The sequence below is a fragment of the Rana temporaria genome, chromosome 3 (genome assembly GCF_905171775.1).
Source record: "Rana temporaria chromosome 3, aRanTem1.1, whole genome shotgun sequence".
Taxonomy (NCBI): Eukaryota; Metazoa; Chordata; class Amphibia; order Anura; family Ranidae; genus Rana; species Rana temporaria.
This window is the reverse complement of record NC_053491.1, coordinates 357,181,012-357,208,470: the sequence shown is the minus strand read 5'-3', so window position 1 is coordinate 357,208,470 and position 27,459 is coordinate 357,181,012. Positions and strand designations below refer to the sequence as shown.

At 42.3% G+C, this 27,459-nt stretch overlaps 1 protein-coding gene across 4 annotated transcripts in view; it reads right to left on the bottom strand.

The window, feature by feature from the left end:
• The window catches only part of ANKS1B (ankyrin repeat and sterile alpha motif domain containing 1B), a 177,696-nt gene that overhangs the window by 4,695 nt on the left and 145,542 nt on the right, over positions 1-27,459 (bottom strand). For all 4 annotated transcript variants that reach the window (XM_040345220.1, XM_040345222.1, XM_040345221.1 and 1 more), the window contains 2 exons: positions 15,125-15,211; positions 509-646 (listed from right to left, as the gene is read on the bottom strand). In XM_040345220.1, the coding sequence (XP_040201154.1) occupies positions 509-646; positions 15,125-15,211 (225 nt within the window). The remainder of the gene's footprint in view (positions 1-508; positions 647-15,124; positions 15,212-27,459) is intronic.

The window sequence follows — 27,459 nt, the reverse complement described above, 5'->3', positions numbered from 1 at the left end:
GAGAACCACAAGGTCTATAATATCCACCAGTTCCATCATGGAGGAGTGGAAGAGGACTCCAGTGGCAAGCTGTGAAGCTCTGGTGAACTCCATGCCCAAGAGGGTTAAGGCAGTGCTGGAAAAAAATGATGGGCACACAAAATATTGACACTTTGGGCCAAAATTTAACATTTTGACTTAGGGGTGTACTCACTTTTGTTGCCAGCAGTTTTGACATTAATGGCTGTGTGTGTTGAGTTATTTTCAGGCAACAGCAAATTTACACTGTTATACAAGCTGTACACACACGACTTTACATTGTAGAAAAGCGTAACTTCTTCAGTGTTGTCACATGAAAAGATTTAATAAAATATTTACAAAAATGTAAGGGGTGTACTCACTTTTGTGAGATACTGTACATATATATATATATATATATATATATATATATATATATATATATATATATATATATATATATATACAGTATATATATATACATTTTTAAACCCAATTCTTTTGAACTCACCACATCAAACGCTGTGAACACATGACAATAATGGAGATTCGATTTCAAATCTTTTGTGATATATGCAAACGTAGAGAGGTCTTCTGGATCCTGTGCAGCACATGATATATTGCGGATTTCGTGTTCGGCAATAATTGCCTGTATGAAGAAGAAAATTAGGAGAAATCAAATTAAATGGAATCAAATTAAGGAAAAGGTACTTTGAATAAAATATTTCTACATAAAATGCCTGTTATACTGCAGTTCATAATATTATAAATCATATTTGCTATGTGTTTAAATCTTTATGTACTTATTCTCTAATTTTCTACCTTTTTTCTCTGATCCTGAAAACTCTTTTGCCCCGTACACATGATCGGATTTTCCGTTGAAAAAACCTTGGATGGTTTTTCTGACGGAATTCCGCTCAAGCTTGGCTTGCATACACATGGTCACACAAAAGTTCTCGGAACTTTCGACCGTCAAGAACGCGGTGATGAACAACACTACGACGAGCCGAGAAAATTAAGTTCAATGCTTCCGAGCATGCGTCGGAATTTTGCATGTCGGATTTGCCACAGACGATCGGAACAACTGAGAATCAGCTCTCAATCTTTTGTTGGTGGAAATTACGACAGCAAAAGTCCGATGGAGCCTACACACGGTCGGAATTACCGTTCAAAAGCTCACATCTGAGTTTTGCTGGCGGAAAATGCGATCGTGTGTACGGGGCTTATGTCCTGTTTCTTTTTAAAGTGCTTCCAAAGTCAGAAGTTTTTTTACCCTAATGCATTCTATGCATAAAAATGAAAAAAAAACCTTCTGGGTGTGTGTGAAGACCTGCAAGAACTGAAAGCAGATAGTTGCGGAGGTGCCCCAATGCCCTAAGGCAACACACATGTGTACTTTAACACATGGCAATGCACCATAGTGTGTAGTCGCACACATTTTTCAGCATGTTTTTGGAATGTTTTGGTTCATTGTAACCCAACTGATTTCAACTGGCTGCTTTAAAGGGTTAGTCCACCTTTACCAAAACAACTACCTATGCAGGTAAGAAGAGCCTGTACAATATATAAAAGAAAAAATAACCATGCAAGTCAGATCTTGCCACTTAGGTACCTTTTGAACTAAATATAGATTCAAATGTTCTTTATTCATGGACTGTGACATGGGAAGCACACACGCCCCCTAGTGGCCTGGGAAGGCGAGGATGTCATATGACGTCCTCCAAGAACGAGAGGCTTATCGTCCCGCCGTCATTTGATGGTGGGCGGTAGGGTAGTGGTTAAGGTCCCACCTATACATTTTAGTTTTTCAGTTATTATAGGGATGTGGTCCTGATTTCTCAGACAAGTCTATTTTTGTAAAAATACCTTTTGAAGCCTGTCCCAGAGATGGGATCACCTCATCCAGGCTTGTTTCTAGGTCTAGGACATTGCTAAGACACACCCCCCCCCCCCCACCACCCTCACACATGTCTGGTCTACTATCTCCTCCATTGCAGCATGGCTGAGCTCAGAGCTACTACGACAGGGGATACACAGCACAGACAAGGGGTTTGAATCAGATTGGAGTGTCTTAGTAAGCTTCCAGCAACAGGGTTCTTAAAGGACCTACACCAGGCATGTCCAAAGTCCGGCCTGCGGCCTGGTTTTATATGGCCCCCACTTGCAACTTTGCTTTTATCACTTTTGTGGCCCCCCACATGGGTAAGGATGAGCTTGGTTTTAAATATATATATATATATATATATATATATATATATATATTCTCTAATCTCATAATATTAATAAAAATAAATAAATAATAATAATAGCTCATCCTTGCCCTGAGTGGAACTTGGGGGCCACAGAAGAGATAAAGGCCAGATTTCTCAGGGGATAAAGAAAAGAATATATATATATATTTTTTTACAACCTGACCTCATCCTTTTCCTAAACGGAGCTCTGGGATTTGTTGGGGGCTAAAGAGCAGATAGATATATATTCACCACACACAGCCACAAAGGTAGGATAATTATTTTTGGGCAGTGTATTAGTGCTCGGACGAACACACTGACACAGAATTTTAATGGTTCAAGAATGTCAGGCAAAATGGTCGGCCCTCACGAACGTTCACTTCATCAAATCTGGCCCTCTTTCAAAAAAGTTTGGACACCCCTGGCCTACACCTATAGCAAGGGTATTTCTAACTTTGGTCAAAGCTGCACAGTTTTTACCTGCAATCGCTTCTTACCTGCATAGTCAGTATTTCGGTAAAGGTGAATTAACCCTTAAATTCAACGCATATTTATACATGACAGAACGTGCATCAACATGTACAATAATGCACCACATAAATGTAAATGGACCCTAAGTGAGCCTATTCAGCACATGCTCACGTTGAAGGATTGATACACTACAACAATGTCTAAATAAGAAACAGACGCTCTGAGTGAGCAGGCCCTGTTCTTTGTTTTGATATTCAGATCGGACTGAAGTGCGCCCTCAACGTTTGGATCATTTAGTACCAAACCGGAGAGCATGGTGGAACAATGTGTTTTTTTATGCTTTTATACAATAATTGAGTTAAGTTTGTTCAAGTAGTGTTCTTTTCTCTATACTGCCTCAGCATTGTTCACAAACTGTATAACTAGGAGTGTACAGCTGTGCATGCTCTTAGTTTAAAGACTTCCACCACTAAACATACAAAAAGCAAAGAAAAGTGGTTGTACAGTAGATATCCATACGTCACACTTGTAGACAATGAAGAGTCTTTTGCTTTGTTTTGTTGTTTTTATTTGGGGGATTGAACTTGGTTGGTATTTGCCATGTTAGATTGGATTCAGCTTTACATGGACAAATGGTTTACTCATTATCTTTACAAAAGATTTAGCGGTTTATACGTTACACTCCTCAGATGGGATAAAATGGCGGACCCTAATCCTGACAGACTTTTCACCTTTCCCACCTCTGCACTCTCCCTGCAAATTTTTACCTCAGGACACTTCTCCTCCTGCACATCACTTTCCTGACAAAGATTAGTACTCCTGTCTTGCCATATTCAGCCCACTAGGCCTCACTCTGAATAAGTCTTAGTAGTTTCAATTGATGATCCTGAATAGGCCAGGGGCCTGCAGTACCCCTTTTTGTGGCAGTGGACATTACTTGACAAAAATATTTGATGGTGGACTACTGATGCCAGTGGTCCCGACTCTCAGGCTGCATCGATTTGACACAAACACCACAGTCTCTCCTCTGGCTTTACATCCAGCTCCTGTTCCAGGACACCTTTTCATGACCGTGTAAGGAAAGGCTCCCTCCCAGCTCACCCTGGCATGCCTCTTCCAGATTTCCACTGTGCCTCACTCACTGAGTCCTTCCTGAAGGATTTACCCAGACCATGCGGACCAACTGCTCTCCAGCTCCTGTTCCAGGACACCTTTCCAAGAGCGTGTAAGGAGGGGCTCCCTCCCAGCACCGGATCCACCCCCCCAGATGGGGGGCGTCTATCCAGCATGCAGTCTAGCACTTCATCTTTCAGTTCACCTGGCCGACATCTCTTCCCCAGTAGGCTGACTGAGGGAATATATAGGAGGCCCGCCCCACGCCAATCCTAGTTGGGGATTGGTCAGAGCTCCTACAGAACATTCTCCCTGGAAACAGGGGAGGCACCTAAAAGCTAAAGTACATGTCAGTCACACCCACTGCTGCACTAAATCACTCCCTGCCCACAGATTAAAAACAAACAGACCCAGCTTGCAGCATAGACCTAGGCATAACACACAGGCTAAGTGTTTTATTAAAACAAAACTAGATCTCCCTCTGACGTCAGCCAGGAAGGTCACGTGGCCACTCAGCCCCTTCCGCTGTAGACCTGAATCTGAGTAGTAGGCCGGTCGGGAGTCACATGACCGGCCTAAATATATATGGGAAAAGGGTAATTACAAGCTTCGTTTTAATAAAACACCTACCCTGTGTGTTATGCCTAGCTATAATAGAGGCGCTGGCAGTGACAATTTGTACTCACAGTGCGCCTAATTCAAATTGTGAAGAAGTGGGCGTGTTTTATGTAAATAAAGCATGACCCCACGTAAGTGACGTTTTGAACGAACGGCGCATGCGCCGTCCATGGACGTATCCCAGTGCACATGCGTCGGATAGAATGCCTAAGATACGTCGAACACTGCCTACGACGTGAACGTAACTTATGCACAGCCCTATTCGCGTACGACTTACGCAAACGACGTAAAAAGATACGCTTGTTCCGACGTCCATACTTTGCATGGGCTGCACCATCTAGAGATCTTCTTTATCTTTACGCCGACGTATGTCTTACATAAACGGTGTAACTAAATGCGACGAGCGCACGTACATTCGTGAATCGGCGTATCTAGCTCATTTGCATATTCAACGCGGAAATCAACAGAAGCGCCACCTAGCGGCCAGCGTAAATATGCACCCCAAGATACGACGGCGTAAGAGACTTACGCCGCTCGTATCTTGCCCAAATCTATGCGTAACTGATTCTATGAATCAGGCGCATTGATACGATGGCGGCCATTCGGACTTACGACAGCGTATCTGGAGATACGCCGTCGTAAGTCTTTAAGAATCTGGGCCATAGACAAGCCTGATGCATTTTGGAAACAAGTTCTGTGGACCGATGAGGTTAAAATATAACTTTTTGTCCGGAATGAGCAAAGGTACATTTGGAGAAGAAAGGGCACAGAATTTAATGAAAAGAACCTCTGTCCAACTGTTAAGCATGGGGGTGGATCAATCATGCTTTGGGGTTGTATTGCAGCCAGTGGCACAGGGAACATTTCATGAGTAGAAGGAAAAATGGATTCAATAAAATGTCAGCAAATTTTGGATGGTAACTTGATGTCATCTGTGAAAAAGCTGAAGTTAAAGAGAGGATGGCTTCTACAAATGGATAATGATCCTAAACACACCTCAAAATCCACAGGGGATTACATCAAGAGGCATAAACTGATGGTTTTGCCATGGCCTTCACAATCTCCTGACCTCAATATAATTGAAAATCTATGGATAGACCTTAAAAGAGCAGTGCGTGACAGACAGCCCAGAAGTCTCAAAGAACTGGAAGACTTTTGGAGAGAAGAATGGGGAAAGATACCTCAAACAAGAATTGAAAGACTCTTGGCTGGCTACAAAAAGCGTTTACAAGCTGTGATACTTGCCAAAGGGTGCAGTACCAGATATTAACTCTGCAGGGTGCCCAAACATTTGCAGACGCCATTTTTTTGTTTTCTGTAATGTTGAAAGTGTAAATGATGAAAATAAAATGTAACTTTTTTTGACATATTATAAGAATGTCTAATCTGTAATTTGATGTGCCATAGTTTGTATCATTCCACGAGCATGCGCAAAGCGTGACATGTTAGGTATCTATTTACTCGGTGTAACATCATCCTTTATATTTTACCAAACAATTGGGTATTATATTGTATGTAGCGCTACCCCCGCAGGAGCCGCTGTTTGATTCAGGATCGGCTTTCTAGGTTACCTTCTTGACTTGGTCTAGGGGTGAATTTTGTGAGTGCGAATAGAGAGAGCAAATGTCCAGACACAAATTCAGTTTCAAAACTTTTGTTCCAAGGCCCAAACTTACCAACATCAACAGGGCACACGACAGGAAAAAGGCTGATGAGCGTAGAGGAACTTTAGTATCAGGCCTTTAGATGTTAGGAGAGAGCAAGCCTGCTCTCAGCAATGATGCAGATCAATTCGTCGCCACCCAATCAGGGTGGGTAAAGAGCCCCCCGGACAGGCAGTTATCTCAGGCCTGGCAACCGAGCGCCACTTGCAAAAGAAAATCACTGGGAGGATACAGGCCTCTGCCACAGGCCTGCGTCAGGGCCTCTGCCACAGGCTGAACAATTTAGGATTTAGAAAATCAGTTTGAGTAGATCCTCCCAGTTAGTTCAATCAATGTCACCCACTAACAGCTTAAGCATACCTGTCATACAGTGCGGCGACTGGATCCCCGGTGGTTCGTCTAGGACTTCCGGACAACCTCTGGTTCTAGGTTGTCCCGGGCCAATTCCCACCGCACAGCTCCCAGCTTGGGATCCTCTCAGCAACAGTTTGGGACCCAGCAAGCCGCTGGGGTCCCTTTCTAGTTAAGGTACATGATGCACGATCTCGGCATGGCAAGACGCGGTGGTGGGGCCCATGGATGCGTGTACCCTGAAGGTGGGTACCGCACCTGGAACTCGGGCCCCACAAAAACAACCCGCCAAAAGTGTCCGCCACAGATATATCCCCCCTCCCAGCATGCACAACGAGGGAAAACCCCCCCTGATTGGCTGCTGAAAGGAGGTGGATCCCCCAGAACCCCTCTAGCGCCAACTGCCGCCCAGGGGTGTCAACACACCCCTGGCCCGCAGACTGACCTACAGAACAGATTCTGGAATTGGCAGCAGCCTGAATTTCCATAATTCGTGAATGGGAGTGATTAAGCCTCCCATTCCCCACTAATTTTAGTGTAACGCCCATACTGAAAGTAGGGGGGCGCTACATGTGTTTTTGTTCATTAAAATCAATTAAAGTGTATTTTTTCCAAACAAATTTGAGTTTGAAAAGCCCCTGCGCAAATACCGTGTGACATAAAAAATTGTAACTCCCACCATTTTATTCTGTAGGGCCTCTGCTTAAAAAAAAAATACATACAGTATAAATAGATATATCTATATATATAGATACATCTATTTTTTTTCTAGCAAAAACATCTAGATTTTTACATGTAGGAGAGAAATGTCAGAATTGGCCTAGGGTTTTAAAAGCAAAAATGATGGTGAATGTACATGTATTGCAGAGATGTACTGCATATGTGTTTTTTTTTATTCAGTCATTGCCCAAAAACATGAATTTTGACGGGAGTTCCGACTTCACGCGCATGATCAAAAACAAGTCAGCAATGACAGCTGGAATCCGATTAGTGGCTGTAAACACTTTTCATACACAAGCCTTACTGAACTAAGGCAAAACATGCTTCATGGTAGTAACATTCATTTTGGTACTGCTGCAGTTTCCGTTCTAACAATGATGAATGGCATTTGGAAGGCTGAATAATCTGGTGAATTGAAGCAGTGAATCTGTGTCTCTGGAGGCAGCAGGGCTCTGACTCACCCGCCTGCTTCCAGCACAAGGCAGGTTTCCTACTCTCCGTCGCACAAAAGGCATTTGTATTCTGCCTGTAATCGTCTCGCTGTGACGTTCCCTCACCTTGAGTGGTTTAGCGGAGCATTTACGCAATGACAAATTATTTCATATTCCCTTTATGCAACATGCCCCACTGCAGTGTTTTGATGTTTAATGAAGCAAACTGGAGATCGGGGATGTTATGGTAATGCTTTTATCTCATTGTGAATGATAATATAGCGGTGCAAGACAGGGGCCTGCATTGTGCGCCATCTAATGTGCCTGCTACCCGGTCTGTTAAATTTCAATCCAAAGCAAGTATAAAATAAAATTTGTTTTTCTTGCAGTAATGTATATGTTAGAGAATCATTAAATCTAAACTTCAGGCAAACAGAAAAATGCACAGATAACTTGAGGGATTGTGTGCACATTCCCATACTACACAGATGTGAATCATCACCCTGCTCCAGTGGCCACTGGTGCCCAATATTTTTTTGGAGGGGTCAAACCAGTGCCAACCCCCCCATGGGAGATGGACGGGAATGCAGCAATCCCCCCCCCCCCAGGAGTCATGCGGGAATGCGGTGGCAATCAGAGGCCTCCTTACCTTAGGAAGGAGGCAGATTAGGCACACATGGATCCGGGCTGCAGCTCCTCGCTCCAGGGCCATAGCTTCTCCTTCAGGCCAAACAGGAAGTGGGTCCTGACTGAGACTCGATTGGCTGATGCCCCATACACGCGACCTGGTTTTCCGTCGGGAAAACTGCGAGGAGAGCTTTTGGCCGGAAACCCCGTGCGCGTATATATGCTCCTTCGACAGGAAAACTGCCAAACCCGCCGGACAAAAAAAAGAAAACTAGCTCTCTTTTTTCCCGCCGGGATTCCCAACTGACTTTTTCCCATAAGAAAACCCGGCCGTGTGTAGCAGAAAACGTACATTTTTGGCCGTTTTCCTGTGGGGAAAAACTCAGATGGAACATAAACATAGTCGGGATTCCCGAGGAAAAGCTCTCATCTAAGTTTTCCCGACGGGAAAAACGATCATCTGTATGGGGGAAAAATAGAGAGCAGGTTCTCGGATTTCCCCTCGGGATTTCCGATGGACCTTTTCCCGTCGGGAATCCCGGTCATATGTACTAGGCATGAGAGTCCTAAAATTCCCTGGCTAATTGGGTCTCAGGAACTGCTTCCTGATTGGCTGGGGGGGAGAATCAGAAAGACAATAGCAAACATTAATTCGCTATTGATACACAAGTGGGTTGGCTTACCCCGTTTTGAAACCAAATAGAACCTCACGTGCTTAAAAAAAAAGAAACATTGAAATCCATGCGTCCAGCACTCTGCATGTAGATTAGGGGGCTGGACGCATTGATTGGGGGGGCAGCGCCCGTGTGCCACCTATGTATGACCCGCCACTTCTCTGCTCTTATCTTCTATCAGCATGTCTGCTGTTAGCACATGAGCACATCAGCACAGATGACTGGCTCCTTGTTCTGCTTCCTCATCCCCTAATCTGAGGCAGATGCCAACTCAACATTAGGTACATTGTATTTTTTATGTATTTATGAATACTTATATTTATTTGCCTGGAGATCAGCTTTAAATCTTCTTCCATCTTTGTACTGTGACTAGGTCGTTAGCAATTTTTCCCTAAAGTTCACTGTCATGGGTTCAAATCTCACCTGGGGCACTAACTACGTAGTGTCTGCATGTTCTTTCTGCTTAGCTGTTAGGTCCTCATGCAATCCCAAAACATGCTGGTAGCGGAATTGGCTTCCTCCTAAAACTGGTTCCAGTATTAACGTAAAGGGGTTGATTTACTAAAAGCAAATAGACTGTGCACATCTGCAACATCTGCAAGTGCAGTTGCTCCGGAACTCAGTGAATGAGGTAGACCTTCACTTTGCAAAGAATACCCAATCATGAGCAAGGAAAAAAAAAAAATATTTTTGCTTGCACATAATTGGATGATGGAAGTCAGCAGAGCTTCTGCTCATTTACTAAGCTCTAGTGAAACCGTACTTGCAGAATGCAACTGGACTTTGCAAAGTGCACATTCTATTTTCCTTTAGTAAATCCACCTCAAAGTGTCACTAAACCCAGTAAATCAATAAATTATGTATTACGTGCTGTCCATTCTCACTCAGTCACTATGAGATATGTTTCCTGTATTCTGCAAATGGCCTGGTAGATCTTGTTGTTCTCTATCTCCCCTTTTGATCATGTCCCCAATGCAGTTGGGGATTTTGCAGAGCATTGTTGGCAGCTTTGTTTTGTACATGCTCAAATTTTTGTGAGTTTCTATGCTGAGCATTCCCCCCCCCCCAATCACATCTGAGCAGCCCATGTGACTATAGAGTCTCACATGTGGGTGTATACACAGTTGTAAATGACAGCCCACTACCTCCATCCTCCTCCATGTTTACTAACCAGCTAAATACAATGGGGGTGGGATATTACATCTTGACTGATGGAGGCTTCTCCTCCCTGTTGTTCTAAGACACAGGCTGGAGGCACGTGACACAACCTGTGACTGGCAGAATTCCACCCACACTTTGTTATTGTTAAAAAATAATAAAACATTTATTTCAAACATACTGTATATTTGTATGGTATTTGTATGGTTTAAAACAGTTTATTTATATTTATTTTTACTCTGTATCCTAAAGGCTGTTTCAATTAATTTTGAACTTGTGACCAGCAGCAGAGGACTATAAGCTCTGCCTGCTTATGTTTCCCTGCAGACAGGCTGGGAAAGAGCTGGGTCATGTGACATCTGTATATCGATTAGGAAAAAGGTAATTAGGCATTCTTTTAATAAAATAATTACAACACCATCATCCACATACAGAAAGAGAAGAAATCATGTAAATTAAACAGTGTGTGTTTAGTATCACTTTAAATTGTGAACTGTGAGGTGACAGGGACTCGTAGCAATGATTATTCTTGGCATTAAATGTCAGCACTATATAAATACAGAAAATAAGCAGTATTACAAATACAGAAAATAAACAGTATTTTTAGGACAATCACTGAAGGAGCCCAAATCAGACTAAAAGTTAGAGGCTCTGCACCAATCAGGCTTTACTGCACTGTACGGTGCTGTTAATCTAATATATTTTCAGGTACCGGGAGGTGGTGATGATATTTAGGCAGTGAATATATGGTGTTTTTGTATTTATTTTCGTTCTTGTTTAGGACTGGAAAATATCATTTCTGTCATGGGAGCAAGTGCTTAATAGTAACATAAAGATTTTAAAATATATATAAATAAAAAAAGAAAGGGTTACGACTTTAGATGAGGCATGTGGTGCACAACTGACAAATGAATCAATGGTAGAAATAATTGGTATTTATTATCTTAAAATAATGCATTATTAGCACGTATTGCAAAAGTATATAAAGTTATTGGAGAACATACAATAACATGTTACAAACCATAATAACTAAGTAAATACCAACAAAACATATTGCATTACAAATACATTATTATTATTTTTATATACTTTTAATGCAAAATGTCATGTTGATATTTACTTATATTAGTATGGTTTGTAACATGTTATTGTATGTTCTCCAATAACTTTATGTAGTTTTGCAATACGTCATGCCATGCATTATTTTAAGATAATAAATACCAATTATTTCTACCATTGAGCCTAGGTTCACACTAGCAATGCGGAAACCAGTGCGATTAGAGCGCCGGTTCCCGCATCTCTCCCGCAGGTAGTTTATACTGCCTTCTGTGAACAGCTGCGGGTGTCAATACAATGTTAATGACACCCCGCAGTGCGAACTGTGAACTCCATTACACTGGTCAGAAGAAAGCTCCTTATGTTAGTGGTCACTGAGAAGAATGCTTATTATATTGTTGGTCAGTGGGAACAATGCTCCTTACAGTATTGGTCAGTGGGAAGAGTGCCCCCCTGCAGACAGCTGAAAAAAACATTGGTATCAGTGGTTCATTAGAGGCATAAATTTCTCATTGCCCAAGGAACCCCTAGCAACCCTTAAAGGAACCCTAGCTGAGAAATTCTGGTCTGAGGCCTCGTACACACGACCGAGTTTCTCGGCAAAAGACAGCAAGAAACTTGCTGGTTTTTTTTTATTTGCCGAGGAAACCGGTCATGTGTACATTTTTCGATGAGCCAAAAAGAGAGCATGTTCTCTTTTTCCTCGACGGGAATGGAGAAAATTGGCACGTCGAGTTCCTCGACAGTCTAACAAGAAACTCGACGAGCAAAACGATGTGTAAAGCCCGTCGAGATCCTAGGTCGTGTGTACGAGGCCTAAGAATTGTGTTGTCAAACGCAATTTTTTTTTCATTTGCATGCAGTGCTAGTCAATTGAAATAAGTTCAAACACCAAATTCAGTAAAACGCTGTGTTTGACCTGCTTTGCCTGCTATGCAAACACATTTAAAAAAAGGCTGCCATTTCCAAACAACACAAAGCTAAGCTTGTTAAACGCAGATTCAGTCAACAATACAGTCCATACTGCAACATTAAAGTAAATCGTAACCTTGTGCCTTTCTACATAGACACTGAAAATAGAATGCTGTCAATGTTGCCCACAGCCAGCGTGGACAAATTATGGCAGAATTCTCAATCCAGTCTGTCTAATTTAGTTGTTGGAGGCAATTTTTTGAATTTAAGGAACATGCGCATCCACCGACAACAAAAGAGAAAGCCCAAATGTGGTTTGTATCACCTGTAATTCTAATGGGCCGTACACACGACCGAACATGTCTGCTGAAACTGGTCCGCGGACCAGTTTCAGCAGACATGTTCGGTCGTGTGTAGGCCCGAGCGGACAGGATTCCAGCATACATTTGCCCGCCGGGCCTTTTCCCAGCGGGCAAATATTTCTGGACTTGTTTTAAAACAGCCCGCTGGAATCCTGTCCCCTCGGACATGTTCGGTCGTCTGTACAGACCTACCGTACATGTCCGAGCGCCCGCCATCCCTCGCATGCGTCGAATGACTTTGACGCATGCGTGGAAGCATTGAACTGGCAGGGTCGCCCATGTCGCCGCGTCGGCGCAGACACGCCCCGCGTATTGTTTACGCGCGTATTTCTGTATGATGGTGAGTACAGCCACCATACAGAAATCCCCGGGCATACATGTACGGTGAAAACGGTCATCGTACATGTATGCTCGTCTGTACGCGGCCTTAGGGTACCTGATCCAAAGAGCGATAGTGTGTCAAAGAACATAGTAGTGACATTGCCGCATGTGAGAGAAAAAATCCTTTTTTGGAGTACATCACAGGTTACAGAAAAGGTCTTAAACCACTAGGTTATGCTTCACCTCCAGGTGATTGGCAAATTAAAAAGCTTGACTCCGCCCAGCATAACTCTTTCCACTCCTAGCATTGCCTCAGTTTTGTCAACAAGCAATACCAATTGAAACCAGAAGGTAAAGACCTGTGTCCTGTGATGTACTCCAAGAATGGGGGAAAGTCAAAAATACCATTTTCTTTCTCTTGTACATTTGACCATTGGGACATCCAAAAGCAATCCTCTAAAGGGTGGGCAATAGCAAACAACACCTAATAAGCCCAACAGGGGCAATCCTCAACATAACAGGAAGGTGAATAACTGAGAAGGCCGTACTGAAGGACTGCGCAACCAAGGCCGTGTTCACTCAGGTTCAAACATCCACCGGGATATGAATGACTAGGTGGCCTTCTAATAGACCTGGGAAATCAAGGCTGGGTATTGATTCACCTCTGGTGAACTGTACCTTCACAGGTGGGAGAGGGACCCTACCTTTCAGGTCATAAGCCTGAGTGATAATTTGTGGAATCCACCTAGCAATTATGGATCTAGGGGTAGCCTTTCCCTTCCAGGTAGCCTTCCTGCAACACAAACAAAGCATCAGATTGATGAATTAAAGCTATGGATAAAAGGTATACTCACACATCCCTAACTACACACAGGCAGTGGAGAGCAATCTCCTTAGAATGTTTGGGGCTAAACAAAAGAACGAAAACACAATTTCCTGGTTTAAATAAAATGCAGAGACCACCTTAGGCAGGAAAACACTGTCTTTGCAAAGTACAATAATAGGTTCCTTACAGGGCAAAGCCTTAAGCTCAGACACTCTCCTAATTGAAGCCATGAAAAAGGTATAGACGAGAGAGAAAGATATCCAGATTTGATTGAAACTGTGGCCTCTTAAAGATTGACAACACCAGATTGAGGTTCTTCAGAGTTAGCATGGAGTGCACTGGTGGTACAATGTGAGCCATCCCTTGTGCAAAGGCTCTGACCAAAGAGTGGGAGACTAGCAGAATCTGAAGAGGCTGGTGTACGTTTGAGGCCTATACTGCTTGCAGCTGTGCAGTAAATGTATTATTTGAATGGTGCCTTGATGTACAAAGGCCAAATTCCAAAATGGCACCTGTGCATGGGCAGTGTGTCCTTTCAGCCAGGTGGGTCATACATACATAGTGTCACAGCAGAGCCACGCGCAAGCCAGCTGGATTCATGTGAGCATATGGCACCACAGGGGGGGAAAACGGCATCCTATGACCTAATCTGGGTGGCACACACACACACACAGCAGCAACATGCAGACTGAAAAGTGCCTTTCAGCTTCACCCATCAAACCAATCATTACACTGCAGGTTACAAGCACAGCAGAGAAACCACTGACCTCAATCCCCGAAATGCACAGAGGCAGGAGAAAGCGCAAGGGATATCCCAACAAACCATTTAAGCTTGACCTCATGTACTTGTTCAGGCATACCCTGCAGGGACTTCAGGGACTGGGTACTGCCTCAGCAAACATTGGCCCTGGACTTGAACAGCACCCCACAAACTAACATACTCAATGCAACTGTCTACCAAGGTGAGCACCCTATATGAAATCCAGCACCAATGCAGCTTATAGGCCTTCCCCCATTCTTCCTCTCAGGGTTCGGGACAGTATTTCTGGGATATAACCATCTGTAGGGACCGAATCTGAAAAATCCACTGCTAGAGTAACAAGGCTCAGCAGACAAATGCAGTTGTAGCAAAATTATTTTGAGGAGAAAGACTATCTCAGGAGATGGAGACAGGTCCAACACCTACAGACAAGCAAAAAACTGAGGCAATGCTGGGAGTGGGAGGGGTTATGCTAGGCAGTGTCAAGCATTGGTTTTTGTCAATGTGCAATCACCTTGAACTGTTGAGATGAAGCAAATTTCAATAGTCTAAGAAATCTTGTGCCCTGTGACCCACAATTAAGAAATCATATATAAGAATATATAAAATATTCTATTATAGAAAGTGGTGGTGCGCATATCTCTTCAAAACAGTGAATATTAACTGCCCACTAGAAAGATATAGCAAGTATTCTAAATTGTACTTTACATAGGGCTGCCAATTGCATTTTGTTATCCTAGCAAAGGGTTACATTGAGCTTTTATAGATCCAGAATTCAGTATGATAGTAAGATACTGGAATTTTGAGTGAAAGCAAAGAACAGAGTGCTCACCTTATTTGCTGCATCCATGAATTTCACTCCTTTGTAAGAAACCGTTAGGATAATTGTGGGGACTTTCTTCATTTGCTCTGTTGATTTCTGCAAAATATAAATTACACTAATACACGTTGGGTTCTTTTTCATTCAGGGATTTTTGCATGCCAAAAATAAAGACTACATCAACTCTATGCAAGCAGTAGATTATCAGGGGTCAGTTCACCTAAAAATGTTTTGTAATTGTAGACTAGAGTCATGTAGCTTTTAAGGTCTTTTTTTCATTCTAGAATTAAAGAGTACGTTTAGCCAAATAGTTCTGGATAAAGTAGGGAAGGGTAAAACTCTGGCTAGGTTTTTTTTTACCTCTCGATGTACCATTGGGGAACTTTATCTTCACTTCCCATCCCAGAGACACAACAGAAAATTTGAGAAAATCACCCAAAATTGGAGGAATTCTCCTCTTGGACAGTTGTCTCTGGAAACAACTCTAAAATTTTGGATTTACCCTCACTTTCTTTCTTGGTGACAATGGTGGCCAGTACAAATAGCGGAATGAATGACTCCAATGTGTACACAAACAATAAAAACATGTCAAAATAAAATAAATGAATAAAAACCTAACCCTTCATCACCCTGTCCAAAATAAAAAATAAAAAGGTTTTGCCTAGAGATACATTTTAAGTTCCATGAGGTCAACAACACAGCTGTAACAGTAGAAAATACAATGTGCATTCAGTTGAACATTAGCTTTGAAATGTCAAATTGCATGTCACACAGGACAAGTAGCATATCCATTAAATAAGTACTGTGTTTAACACAAAATAAAAATACAAATCTGGGGAACAAGACCAAGGAGAGAAAAGCAACCAAGAAAAGAGGGCAAGATGCCAATGAAGAGATAATGAGTATCCTCACTGCTGCCAAATCAGCAAGCCCAGGGCTTCGACAGTTCTCCTTAGGACACAGCTGATCACAAATCGGGGTAAAGGGGCAATCACAGCGATCCTTTACCACACGATCAGCTGTGTCCAATCACAGCTGATCACGATGTAAACACAAGCCAGTTATCGACATTCCTTTCCTCTAACTGACAGCATGAGGAGAGGAGAGGCGATAACCAACTTGTGTGAAAGGGACATCTACACTGCCAATCAGTGCCCACCAGTGCTGTCAATCAGTGCCCATCAGTGTCTTCTCATCAGTGTCACCTATCAATGCCCATTAGTGCCACCTACCAGTCCCTAACAGCACCTATCAGTACCGCCTATCAGTGCCACCTTTCAGTGCTCTTCAGTGTCCATGAGTGCAGCCTAACAGTGCCAATCAGTGCTGCCTCATCAGTGTCCTTCAGTGCAGCCTATCATGGCCCATCAGTACAGCCTAATCAGCGAACATCAGTGAAGGAGAAAAATTACCTGTCTGCATAATTTAAAAAAAAATATGTTTTTTTTTAATTATTTGGTCTTGTTTTGTTTATTTAACAAAAAAAACAGTAGTGATTAAATACAACCAAAAGAAAGCTCTATTTGTGTAAAAAAAAAGACAAAAACGTCATATGGGTACAGTGTAGCATGACCGCGCAATTGTCATTCAAAGTATGACAGAGCTGAAAGCTGAAAATTGGCCTAGGCAGGAAGGGGGTAAAAGTGCCCAGTAGCCAGCATTCAAAGAAGTATAATCTCCCTTTCACAGAGATTCATAGTATGCTGACCACACAGACCAAACCAATAAGTATGGCCTCTTAAACTTTATAATTCCATATTGAATTGTTCAATTGATCAGAATACAGATTCAACATGGTGACACATTGCACGTTATATGAATATTAATGTTACAGAACATAGGAATATAACAAACTAGATTATGATGAGCATTTCAAAACATTGCATTCATTTACTGACATGGTACACAGAATTGGTAGGGAAAATGTTGCAGTAATGCAAAACAAGAACAGTGTAAGTTGTTTGTATGCAAAAATTTGGAAGTATTACCAGAACACAGAAAGGTGCGTCATAAAAAAAAATGCTAATCTAAACCCATCATTGCAATTAAATAGGAACGCCCAGTCCCGAAGACCATACCCGGAAGCGGCGGAGAAGATCTATCTCTAAAACGGTAAGTACTGCTTCGATTTAAAAAAAAAACACCCGATTCCCCTTGACAAAATGAGCATCAATCTAATGTTAAAAAAAAAATTTCGGGTGAACTCCCGCTTTAATGTTGGAGGTCAGCTCAGGGGGAAATGGTATCCTGACCAAAAAAAATACTAGCCCTGAGTGAGGGTGGGGCTTTTTAAAATTATACCACAAATAAAAGCCTTGTAGGCCCAGGGGGAACTCTGAGTTATTCAGGAAAGGGGTCATGGGACCCGGGGCTGTGGAGATACAGGCTAAGCTTTGTAGTTCACAAAAACAAAGCAAAGTCGGTCCAATCAAGGGATGAGGCTCCAGGTGGCTAAAGAACTCAGACAAGGTAAGCCAGGGTATGGAGATCAAGGTATTTAGTCATAGGCTGCTCAATAGAAATCCAGTCTTTTGTTTAGGCACGTAAGCACCAGACAATTAATCTGGTTAGAGACATGCTTTATGAAATCGTTTGAGGTCGGGACCCGAAGGCCACCTTTGTGCCTAAAGTTGAAGAGATGTGTCAAACAGAATTTCAGCATCCAGCCTTTACAGATAAAGGTACTGAATACATTTCACAGTGTTGTAAAAAAAAGTTGTGGATAATCAAATAGAAACAGCTTGCCATACATAAAAAAAACCTTGGCAAAATATAAATTTTTAAAGTAAAGGCTCTGCAGAACCAGCAGTGAATGGCTTTATCCCATTGCCTCAGGCAAGACGAGTCATAAAGTTTCACGTGTATGGTTCTGTAAGGGTGGTAGGAAACTGGAACCCAAGAAAGGTAACAGCCCCCAAGTTTCGAACAAATGGAAACTCAGTCTGGCATGACCAAAGTGTGTGACAAGTTCACATTCAATGCGTAAGATTTTGTGAGATTTATTTTAAAGTGGTAAAGAGAAAAAAACAGCTTCAGTTCTTTGAGAATATTGGGCAATGTGGTCAGGGGGTTGGAAAGAAATAATAGAATGTCTTTATTGAAAGCTGAAAGCGTATATTCCCTATCACCAATGTAGGCGCCTCCTATTTCCCTATGAGCCCGCACCCAGCAAAGAAAAGGTTCTAAAGTTAGAACAATAATGATCGGGGATAGTGGACACCCATCTAGTTTTCATTTCAGATGGGAAAGTCGTCCAACAGGTGGCTGTTAACTTTCACCCAGGCCTGGGGACAAAAGTAGAGGCTGTGGATGCTTGTACGCATAAAATCTCCCAAGCAAATAGAGGTGAGAACTGCCTACAAATAATCCCAGGCCATACTGCCGAATGCCTTTTCTGCATCCATTGAGAGAAAAAAGCCATTGGTGTTGGAGTGGGTCAACCAATGATGGATATTGATAGATTTGATAGTGTTGTCATGGGGTCCTTTCCCAGAATAAATCCGACCGATCTAGTGAGATCAGTGATGGCAATAGGAGAAGCAAGCAGTTTAAGAGCACTTTTACATATAATTTGATATCCACATTTAAGACGGATATACTGTAGGATAGTAGTTTTGAACTAGAGTAGTGTCTTTTCCTTTCTTGTGTAGGACAGTGATATGGGTTTCAAGCATTTGTAGGGGAGGGGTTGGGTTTGGTCTAAGAATTTAAAAAGGCTGTAGGTAGTGAGGAATAAGGAAAGGGAAAGGGAAACCTGTTCGTGCTTGGGCTTTTTCCTGGTTTCATTTGTTTTAAAGTTTGAAGTAATTCACTTGTAGAAATGGGCTCTTCCAGTTCTTTGGCATGGAAAAATTGAAGGCATACTGTGAGTCATCAGATATTTAAAGATTAAACAGTGCCAGTCCAAAGGACAAGAGTCCCATGATTTCTCAGAGTGTAAATGATATAATCATTCGTAGTACTTAGTAAACTAAATAGCTGTATCCTCCGTTTTATGAGCGCTCTTACCAGTCTTGTCACGTATGTTGTAACAGTCATGTTAGCTCTTCTGCCTTGTGATAGTCTAGCTAGTAGTTTTACACTTTTTTTAGTCTGTTTGTAAAATTATTTGGAAACCAGGGCAAATTTACATTTGGTTTGTTCGCTTAATTCCTCTAGAACAGTGGTTCTCATCCTTCTAGTGCCGTGACCCCTTGATAAAATTTCCCAAGTTGTGGGGACCCCTGACAGTAAAATTATTTTCATAGCGTGGGTTGAAAGAACCCAAAGCAAGACAAGTAATTTGTGCCCCTAACCCGCGGACATTTAGCGCTCCCTGAGTGCTTTCCACTCGTACAATATTAAAACCCCTTATAGTACATTTTAGGATGTACCACTCTTTCTTTGTTCAACTTTCTTTCCCTTTCATCTCTCTCTATCCTAATTCCTTGTTTTTTTCCCCCATCCCTCCCTCTAACTGTCTTTCTTGCTCTCTTTTTTTCCCTTCTCTCCCTTTTTCTTTGTTCCTCCCCCTCTTATCTCCCTTCCTGGGAGAACAGTGCGGGCTTCAGGTACAGCCCAGGATTTGGTGACCTCTGGCAAATCACCATTTGACCCCCGAGGGGGTCCTGACCCCCAGGTTGAGAACCACTGCTCTAGAAGGTGATTTCTTGCCTGAACCAGGAACTTTACCCCTGAAAAGTTGTCAAAGTTTTTCTCAACAAATGAAAACTTCCACTGTTTCAATTATTTTTACTTTATCTGAATAATGCAGACTCCGGGCTGCCAAAAAATAGAATGAATTCAAGAAAAAAAACTTATAAAAAGAAAATTTAAATGAAGAAAAAAGCACTTAGCAGTGAACAAAGACAATGGCAGTTCTGAATGGAGCTACATCTTTAATGCACAAGGACTAATCAAGATCATTGTCAGAATTAATCTTTGAAAAGAAAAACAGAACCCTCCAGAGGTTTATATTATGGGATGAGATAGAGTCACCTGCAATACCTCTTGTCGGCTGACAACGAATCTTGTTCCTATTCAATCTTTGCCTTTAATAAACCCACCAGATGCTTTCCCTCAAAGGAGTGAAAAATGAAAGTTGAGTGTACAGTGGTATAATGAAAATCAATGCATTCATAGTCCTTTGAAAGAGGCAGGGAAGGAAAGGACCTATGCTTCAACCCCGCTCGGGAATTGTCTTAAGGTTCATTGATTTTTTTTCTCGATGCAGTGGATCATTGTCCCATTTCTCAAAGTCACCAGCACGGTGTGCATTATCTACATTTCAGTCTATCCATAACGCTGTCAAGAGCTAGTGTAAGGCACTCAGGGTCCGATTTATAACTCATGCCCCCCTAGACCAACGGTCTTATGCAATCCCCAGTCTACTGGCTACCCTTAACATTAACATTTTTTACATGTCTATTATTTTTATTTTTGATACATGCTTTTAGCGTTAATAAAATTATTGCAGTTAACTCGTTGCTTATTTGTCTGTTTTATTTTTTATTTTTTTCCATGTGTGGCCCGACCCTTAGTATTAAACAAGATCAAATGTCATAGCCACACAATGCACGCTGAGGCTCAAGATACAGAAGCTGAAAGGGAAATTATTTTATAACCTCTGCTTTATTATCCTGCTCTGCTAGCAGTCAGGGTATGCAAACCTTAAGTGGGTGCATTATAACAGTACACTGTATTATCAACAAAAATGCCCAAACTATGGAGGGATCATCAGAATCTGTATAGTTCTAAAACTGATCTCACTTGGCAGAGCCAGAGCTGGTGGGACATGACAAGCAGCCTATCCTCTCAAATAAGTAACCCCTGACAGCAGTGCCAAGTGCATTTCGTGCCCTCACTGACGTCTATCACTGCAACATGCCTACTGCCACTGACATCAGAGCTCTAACATTCCCACTCCCACATCGTATGCTATATGCTGCTGATCCTGCATCCTACACTCCATGTTGTATGTTACATACTCTTGACCACCACACTCTATACAATATGTTGTATGTTATTTATTCCAAACTTCTGCACTCTTTAAGCTTTGCTGTACATTACATACGTTGGGCAAACTAAGGGGAATGTCCTCAGTAAATGTGGCCAGCAGTGGCGGCTGGTGCTCAAATTTTTTGGGGGGCGCAAATGAAAAAAAAAATTGCAGCCTCACTGTGCCCATCAAATGCAGCCACTGTGCCATCAATTGTCATCACTGTGCCATGCCATCAAACGCAGCCACTGTGCCATGCCAGCATAAACTATAAATTATAAATACCCTCTATATTCTATAAATGCCATTAATATTTTATAAACAATAAATACCATTTATATGCTATAAACTATAAATGCATGCCCAGGAGCCGCACACACAACACGGGGGGAGCCCACTGACACAACCCACGTGCAGTAGTACAAAGCACGGATGCTGGAAGCTGGTGGTGTGAATGCTCAGCCCTGTGTGCGATCAGACAAAGACACAATACCTGGGCGGTGTGGTGTCACTGGCGGCGGTGTCACTGGCGGTGTCGGCTGTGTGTGTCCCGGGCGGTTTAGCCAATCAGGTTACCGATAGCCAGAAGCGGTCAACCTGATTGGCTGAGACGCTTGTCAGTCTTATCCAAGGAACGCACCCCTGTACGTTCCCTAAATAAGCATTCGGAAGGCTGAGGGCTGTACTAGGAAAGCCTATTAGAGCCGCTGGCTCTGATAGGCACTTCCGTACAGCCAACCAGCTGCCGCTATTCAGGTGGTCGGCGCTCATATCCGAGTCCGACCATCTGAATCCGGCCAGCGGCGACAATAACATGGATTTATGCAATGCATGAATCAATGTTATTAGTGAGTGGTGTGTGCGGGAGCCAGAGGGGGCGGCGCTCCAGCGCCCTCTATGGACGAACCGCAACTGGTGGCCAGCAAAGCGACTAAGTGGTTAAAACTTTTGCCATCAGGAATTCTGGACTCAGATCCCACCAGGATCTGAATGTTGTCTTGGATTCCCTTTATAAGTTTTAGTTTCTTTACAGAACCCAAAAGATATCCTGGCTTTCACCTAAATTGGAAAGTATTTTGTAAAATAGTACCTATAATAGATAGGTACACTCTGTATATAACTATTTATATAGTAGATAGCAACTATTGACAGTGGCCCCATTCATTCCTGAAGAAGGGACATACAGTGGAACCTTGGATTACGAGCATAATCCGTTCCAGGAGAATGCTTGTAATCCAAAGCACTCGCATATCAAAGCAAATTTCCCCATAGAAGTCAATGGAAATGAAGATAATTTGTTCTTCTATGGCATGCAATACCGCATGTGGCCAGAGGTGGGGGGTGCCGGAGAGCCTCGGAAATACTCGGGGACAGCTCGGCTGACATCGGAAACCCAAGGAAAGGCTCAAAAACACTCAGGAACTGAGTATTCCCAAGTGATTCTGAGCATTTCCGAATGGCTTCAAACCGTTCCGAGTGTCCCAGGCACCCCTGCACCTCTGGCCAAATGCGGTACTGCACATCTTATTCGCGTGAATTCTGCTTGTTTTGCGAGACAACACTCGCAAACCGAGTCAGGATTTTTTAAAAAGTTGCTCGTCTTTTAAAACACTCGTTTACCATGTTACTCGTAAACCAAGGTTCCACTGTACTCCACTAGACTGTTGAAGGCCACCATGACCATGACTTACCTTTGGAATGAATGGGTCAGCTTAACACATGTGCACTATGAAGACGATCCAGTGCGAAAATTTTCAGAGGAAAGGCTGTATGGCACCAGGTAAGGCCATACAGAGAAGATTGCTGGAATGGTGAGATAGGTAAGTATGTAACATTACAGGCTGCACTCAACTGTACTAAAAGTACAGTTGTCTTTTAAAGCTTAAAGAGGAATTTCACCCAAATGTGGAAGTACTCTTTGTTTCTCTCCCCCCCTTCTCTTTTTTTTAGGGGGGGGAGGCGTGTACCTGTTTTTTCAGTCTGTAAATCTTAGGACTGGATATTTCATCTGTGTACCAAGCTGTCTGTCTAGAATTCAGCTTTAACATTCCTTCTTGACAGCGACTGTTGTGATTGGACTAGGTACACTGTGAAGTACAGCAAAAAATGTCAGTGCTTTATAAATAAATCAAATAAATGTGACCAGCATCATTTTCATTACTCTCAAACTATGGCACATTGGTACGGTTCAATGACTGGCATAGTGGCATGTCTTACAGAACAAACGTTCTGTACCATGGCTGAATAACATTTCTGAGATCGACTTGTACCACATTATTTGGTACACTAGTTTTCAGTTCCTGAAAAATGATTTGGCTATTTTCGTCAAAGGGTTTTGCAGTCAACAATTTCAGTACAGGTATTTTCTTCATGAATAACTTATTCTGTGTGAATTTTAGACACCTAAAGAAATCATTTTTTACACCTGAAAAGTTATTTAACCCAAAAGTGAACCCATAGAGTGTAAAGCCCAAATTTACTTTAACCCTTACCCGTAAGTCTAACCTTCAACCTGATCCCTACTGTTAACCCTTAAAGAACTACTGGAGATTGGGTACCTGCTAGTGGGTACGTTCTGTAAATTAAAAGGCAATAGCACAATTAATAAATGGGGTTCTAAAGAGTTAATCCAAGAGATGCAATTTTGACAGCTACACATAATGCCTGGGTGATCTAACATACGTCTGCGACGCTTAGTTGGCAATTTATCTAAAGCTGCCGTGAAAAAAATGACAGAACAAGAGAAGTGAGGATGTAATCGCTGCCGTGATCCTTGCTGGTTCTTCATTAATTATGTATTCTGTTTAGGAAATAATTTATGCCCTTGGAACTTTGCTGTGCTGGTGCTTTTCGAGAGCCTGACTGAAGTGGCATATTGATGCGGTAATAAAAGTATATGGTGTAAAAGATGCAGACAGTGGGCATAGGGTGTGGACAGGACCACACACAGCATTTTAAGTGTTAAAGTCCCTCTCCAGGCTTTTAGCACCTCATCCCCTCTATCTAATTGTTGCAGTTGAGTGAAACAAATTCTGAAAGCTCCAAATACTTCCTACAACATAGTAAGTCCTTTTTTGCTTGACAACGTGACTGCGTGCTAACTTTGCATAGACTGTTCAGTGGCTGGGTCATCTCAGGCTCCCAAAAACTCCAGAATATGTATTCAAGTTTTCATATCCTTGCTCCTACGTATTTTGACAGTGATGTGCCCTGCCATTGGGTTGAAATGGGCAAAAGTAACAGGGATCTTAAAGATGCAGATTGAGGGGCTCCAGAAGATCCCCTCTGGAGAAACGGCTCTTTAGGGTTTCTCTTGGTTTTGAAACTCCCATATTGGTGTCTGGAGTCCAGAGTCTTTGAAGAGCTTTGTGAAGGAAGAAGCTTCTAACCCGGTGTCTAGATTTTATTGGGGAAAAAAGAATGCGTGTGTCGGTGTGCACAGCCTTTATAATCAAGGATCTGGCAATAGTTCAGGGCTCCACCCAGGAGACAGGTAGCTGAGATAGCTTCCAATAATGCATGAGAGAGGTGCACAGATTGCATGCGAAAGCAGTGGTACTGTAAACTGGTCTGAGGACCCGCCTACAGGTCTGAATTGAAAAGTGTTATAAAGCATTGAAGGAGGAATGCTGAACACCTGTGTGGGTAACCTTTACATAATGTTTGGAAGTGGTGTTGGAAACCCCTGCGAGGGCAACCGTTTATTTTGTGGAGCTTTTTATTTTTGTTTTTAAAAAAAAAGTGGGCTATCAAGCTCTGAAACAATGGGCCAGATTCACAGAAGAGATATGACGGCGTATCTCCTGATACGCCGTCGTATCTCTGAGTGTATCTATGCGACTGATTCATAGAATCAGTTACGCATAGATAGCCCTAAGATCCGACAGGTGTAATTGACTTACACCTTCGGATCTTAGGATGCAATACTTCGGCCGCCGCTGGGGGGAGTTTGCGTCGTTTTCCAGCATCGGGTATGCAAATGAGGTTTTACGGCAATCCACGAAGGTTTTCGCGTTCGTTACGTCGTCGCTAGTAATTTTTTCCCGTCGCAAAGTTACGGCTGCTTTAACATGGCTTAACTTTAGATGAGCCATGTTAAAGTATGGCCGTCGTTCCCGGGTCGAATTTCAATTTTTTTTTTATTTGCGTAAGACGTCCGGGAATACGAAAGTACGTTACGCACGTCGTCGTTCAAAAAAATTACGTCACTTCGCGCAAAGCACGGCGGGAATTTCAAAACGGAGCATGCGCAGTACGTCCGGCGTGGGAGCGCGCCTAATTTAAATGGTACACGCCCCATTTGAATTAGGCGGGCTTGCGCCGGACGCCTTTACGTTACACCGCCGTAAGTTTACACGCAAGTGCTTGGTGAATCAGGCACTTGCGCTGAAAACTTGCGGCGGTGTAACGTATAGATGATACGTTACACCGCCGCAAGTATATGTGAATCTGGCCCAAAGTTCCTGTCTGGCGTGAACTGGAAAGCGCTACTACAATTAAGTGAATTCCCCAAACATCACAGTATAAATTGTGATTTTATACAGTATGCACAGTACTTTCCATTACATATCGAGGCTCTACATATCGAGGCTCTGCTTCAAAATTTTACTCTTCCCTCTCAGTGCAAATTTTTCTTGAAAAAATGCTCTCCTTGTCTTACACAAAAAATTGGTGCAAATCACACTGCAAAGAATTACATGCTACTTGAACATGAATGCTCAAGGTCTCTAAAATGTATATATTATTGACTGCACCACCAGAAGACTTTAGAATGTCGAGCCTAGTAAAATGGGAGAGAGATTTAGGCCAAGTTTTTTCCCCAATACAAAGCCAAAATATTATAAATTTAGCATTAAATTCTTCAAGATGCACGAAAATACAAGAATTAAATTATAAAATATTAACAAGATGGTACTATACGCCAGCGCGTTTAAACACATTTTTTCCTGAAATGTCAGATAGATGTTGGAGAGGCTGTGGGGAGAAAGGGACAATGCTACATACATTTTGGGGATGTCCAATAATACAACAATTCTGGGAAACAGTACGGAGAATTACACAAGAATTTACGGAATATCATATTCCAGATGACCCATCGTTTTTTCTACTACATCATGCTGAAATATATCCGGTGAGATATAAGGGATCAATGATGTGTCATTTGATAAATGCGGCGAAAAGTTGCATTGCAACAAAATGGAAAGACCCCGAGGCACCTCCAATATCTATGTGGCTGAAAAAAGTAAGGAAAATAGGGATAATGGAGAAACTCCTCCCAAAAACAATAGATAAGAAACAGCAAATTAAAATGATATGGGCACCTTGGGAATTATTTTTACAGTCGGAGGAAGGTAAAAAGCTAATAGGAGAATAAGATAAAGGGTAGTAGATGGAAGAAAGAAGGAAAATAGGAGAGAGAACATTTTGCGCACGGTTGGAGGACAGCGGAGGAGGGGTGTATTGTATTGTCTTATTAAGAATTTTTTTTTTCTCTTCTCTTCTCCTAATTCTTCTCTCCGGCCTGAGGATAGACGGCTGGAGGAGGGGAATGGGGGAAGAAGGGGGTCTAGAGGTAGGGATAAGGGGGGAAGGAAAGGGGGGATAAAATGAGGAAGGAAGTGCTGCGGGAATAAGGAGGGAATTAGTACTTTAGATAAAGAATAAATGGATATTTAGTGGGAGATGGAATACTCGGGTAGTCTGAAATTTAGTTTAGAAGTAGAAAGTATTTGGTCTATTATAGAGGAATGGATTGAAACTAGTAGTGATACAGATATTATGAATAGTAAATAGAGTTGAAGAGAGAGAATAAATATAATTTCCATACATATGTTGATGTATAGGACTATGCTTAGTCCTCTTCTTATGTTTCCTGTATCACTTTCTTGCTTTTTTTTCTTGGAAAAGAAACGAAATAAAAAGGAAAATTAAAAAAAAAAAAAAAAAAAGAACATGAATGTTGTGGGATTCCTGTTCCAATCGCATGCAATTTCCTCACTGCTCCCCTGTGTGTGTATATAGAAAGGGTTTAAAGCGCCATCTAGTGGGCAGTTAAAATGTTAGAACTCACAGCACATATCTGGCCACATGCAAAATAATCTGCATATGTCCCCCGGGCCGCCAATGGGAGCAAATCAGGGCCGCTGGTGGTGCTCACAGGGCTGAAGGAGAAGTTCTGAGACCTTGTGGGTATAGGGCGGAAGTGATATCAGCTTGGGGGTAGACTGCCTATACATCTCCTCCAGCCCTGTGAGCACCCCCTACCATCAGTGGACCGGGGCACCTATGTAGATTATTTTGCATGTGGCTAGATATAGTTAGGTCCATATATATTTGGACACTTGCACAATTTTTGTTTTTTCAGGTATTT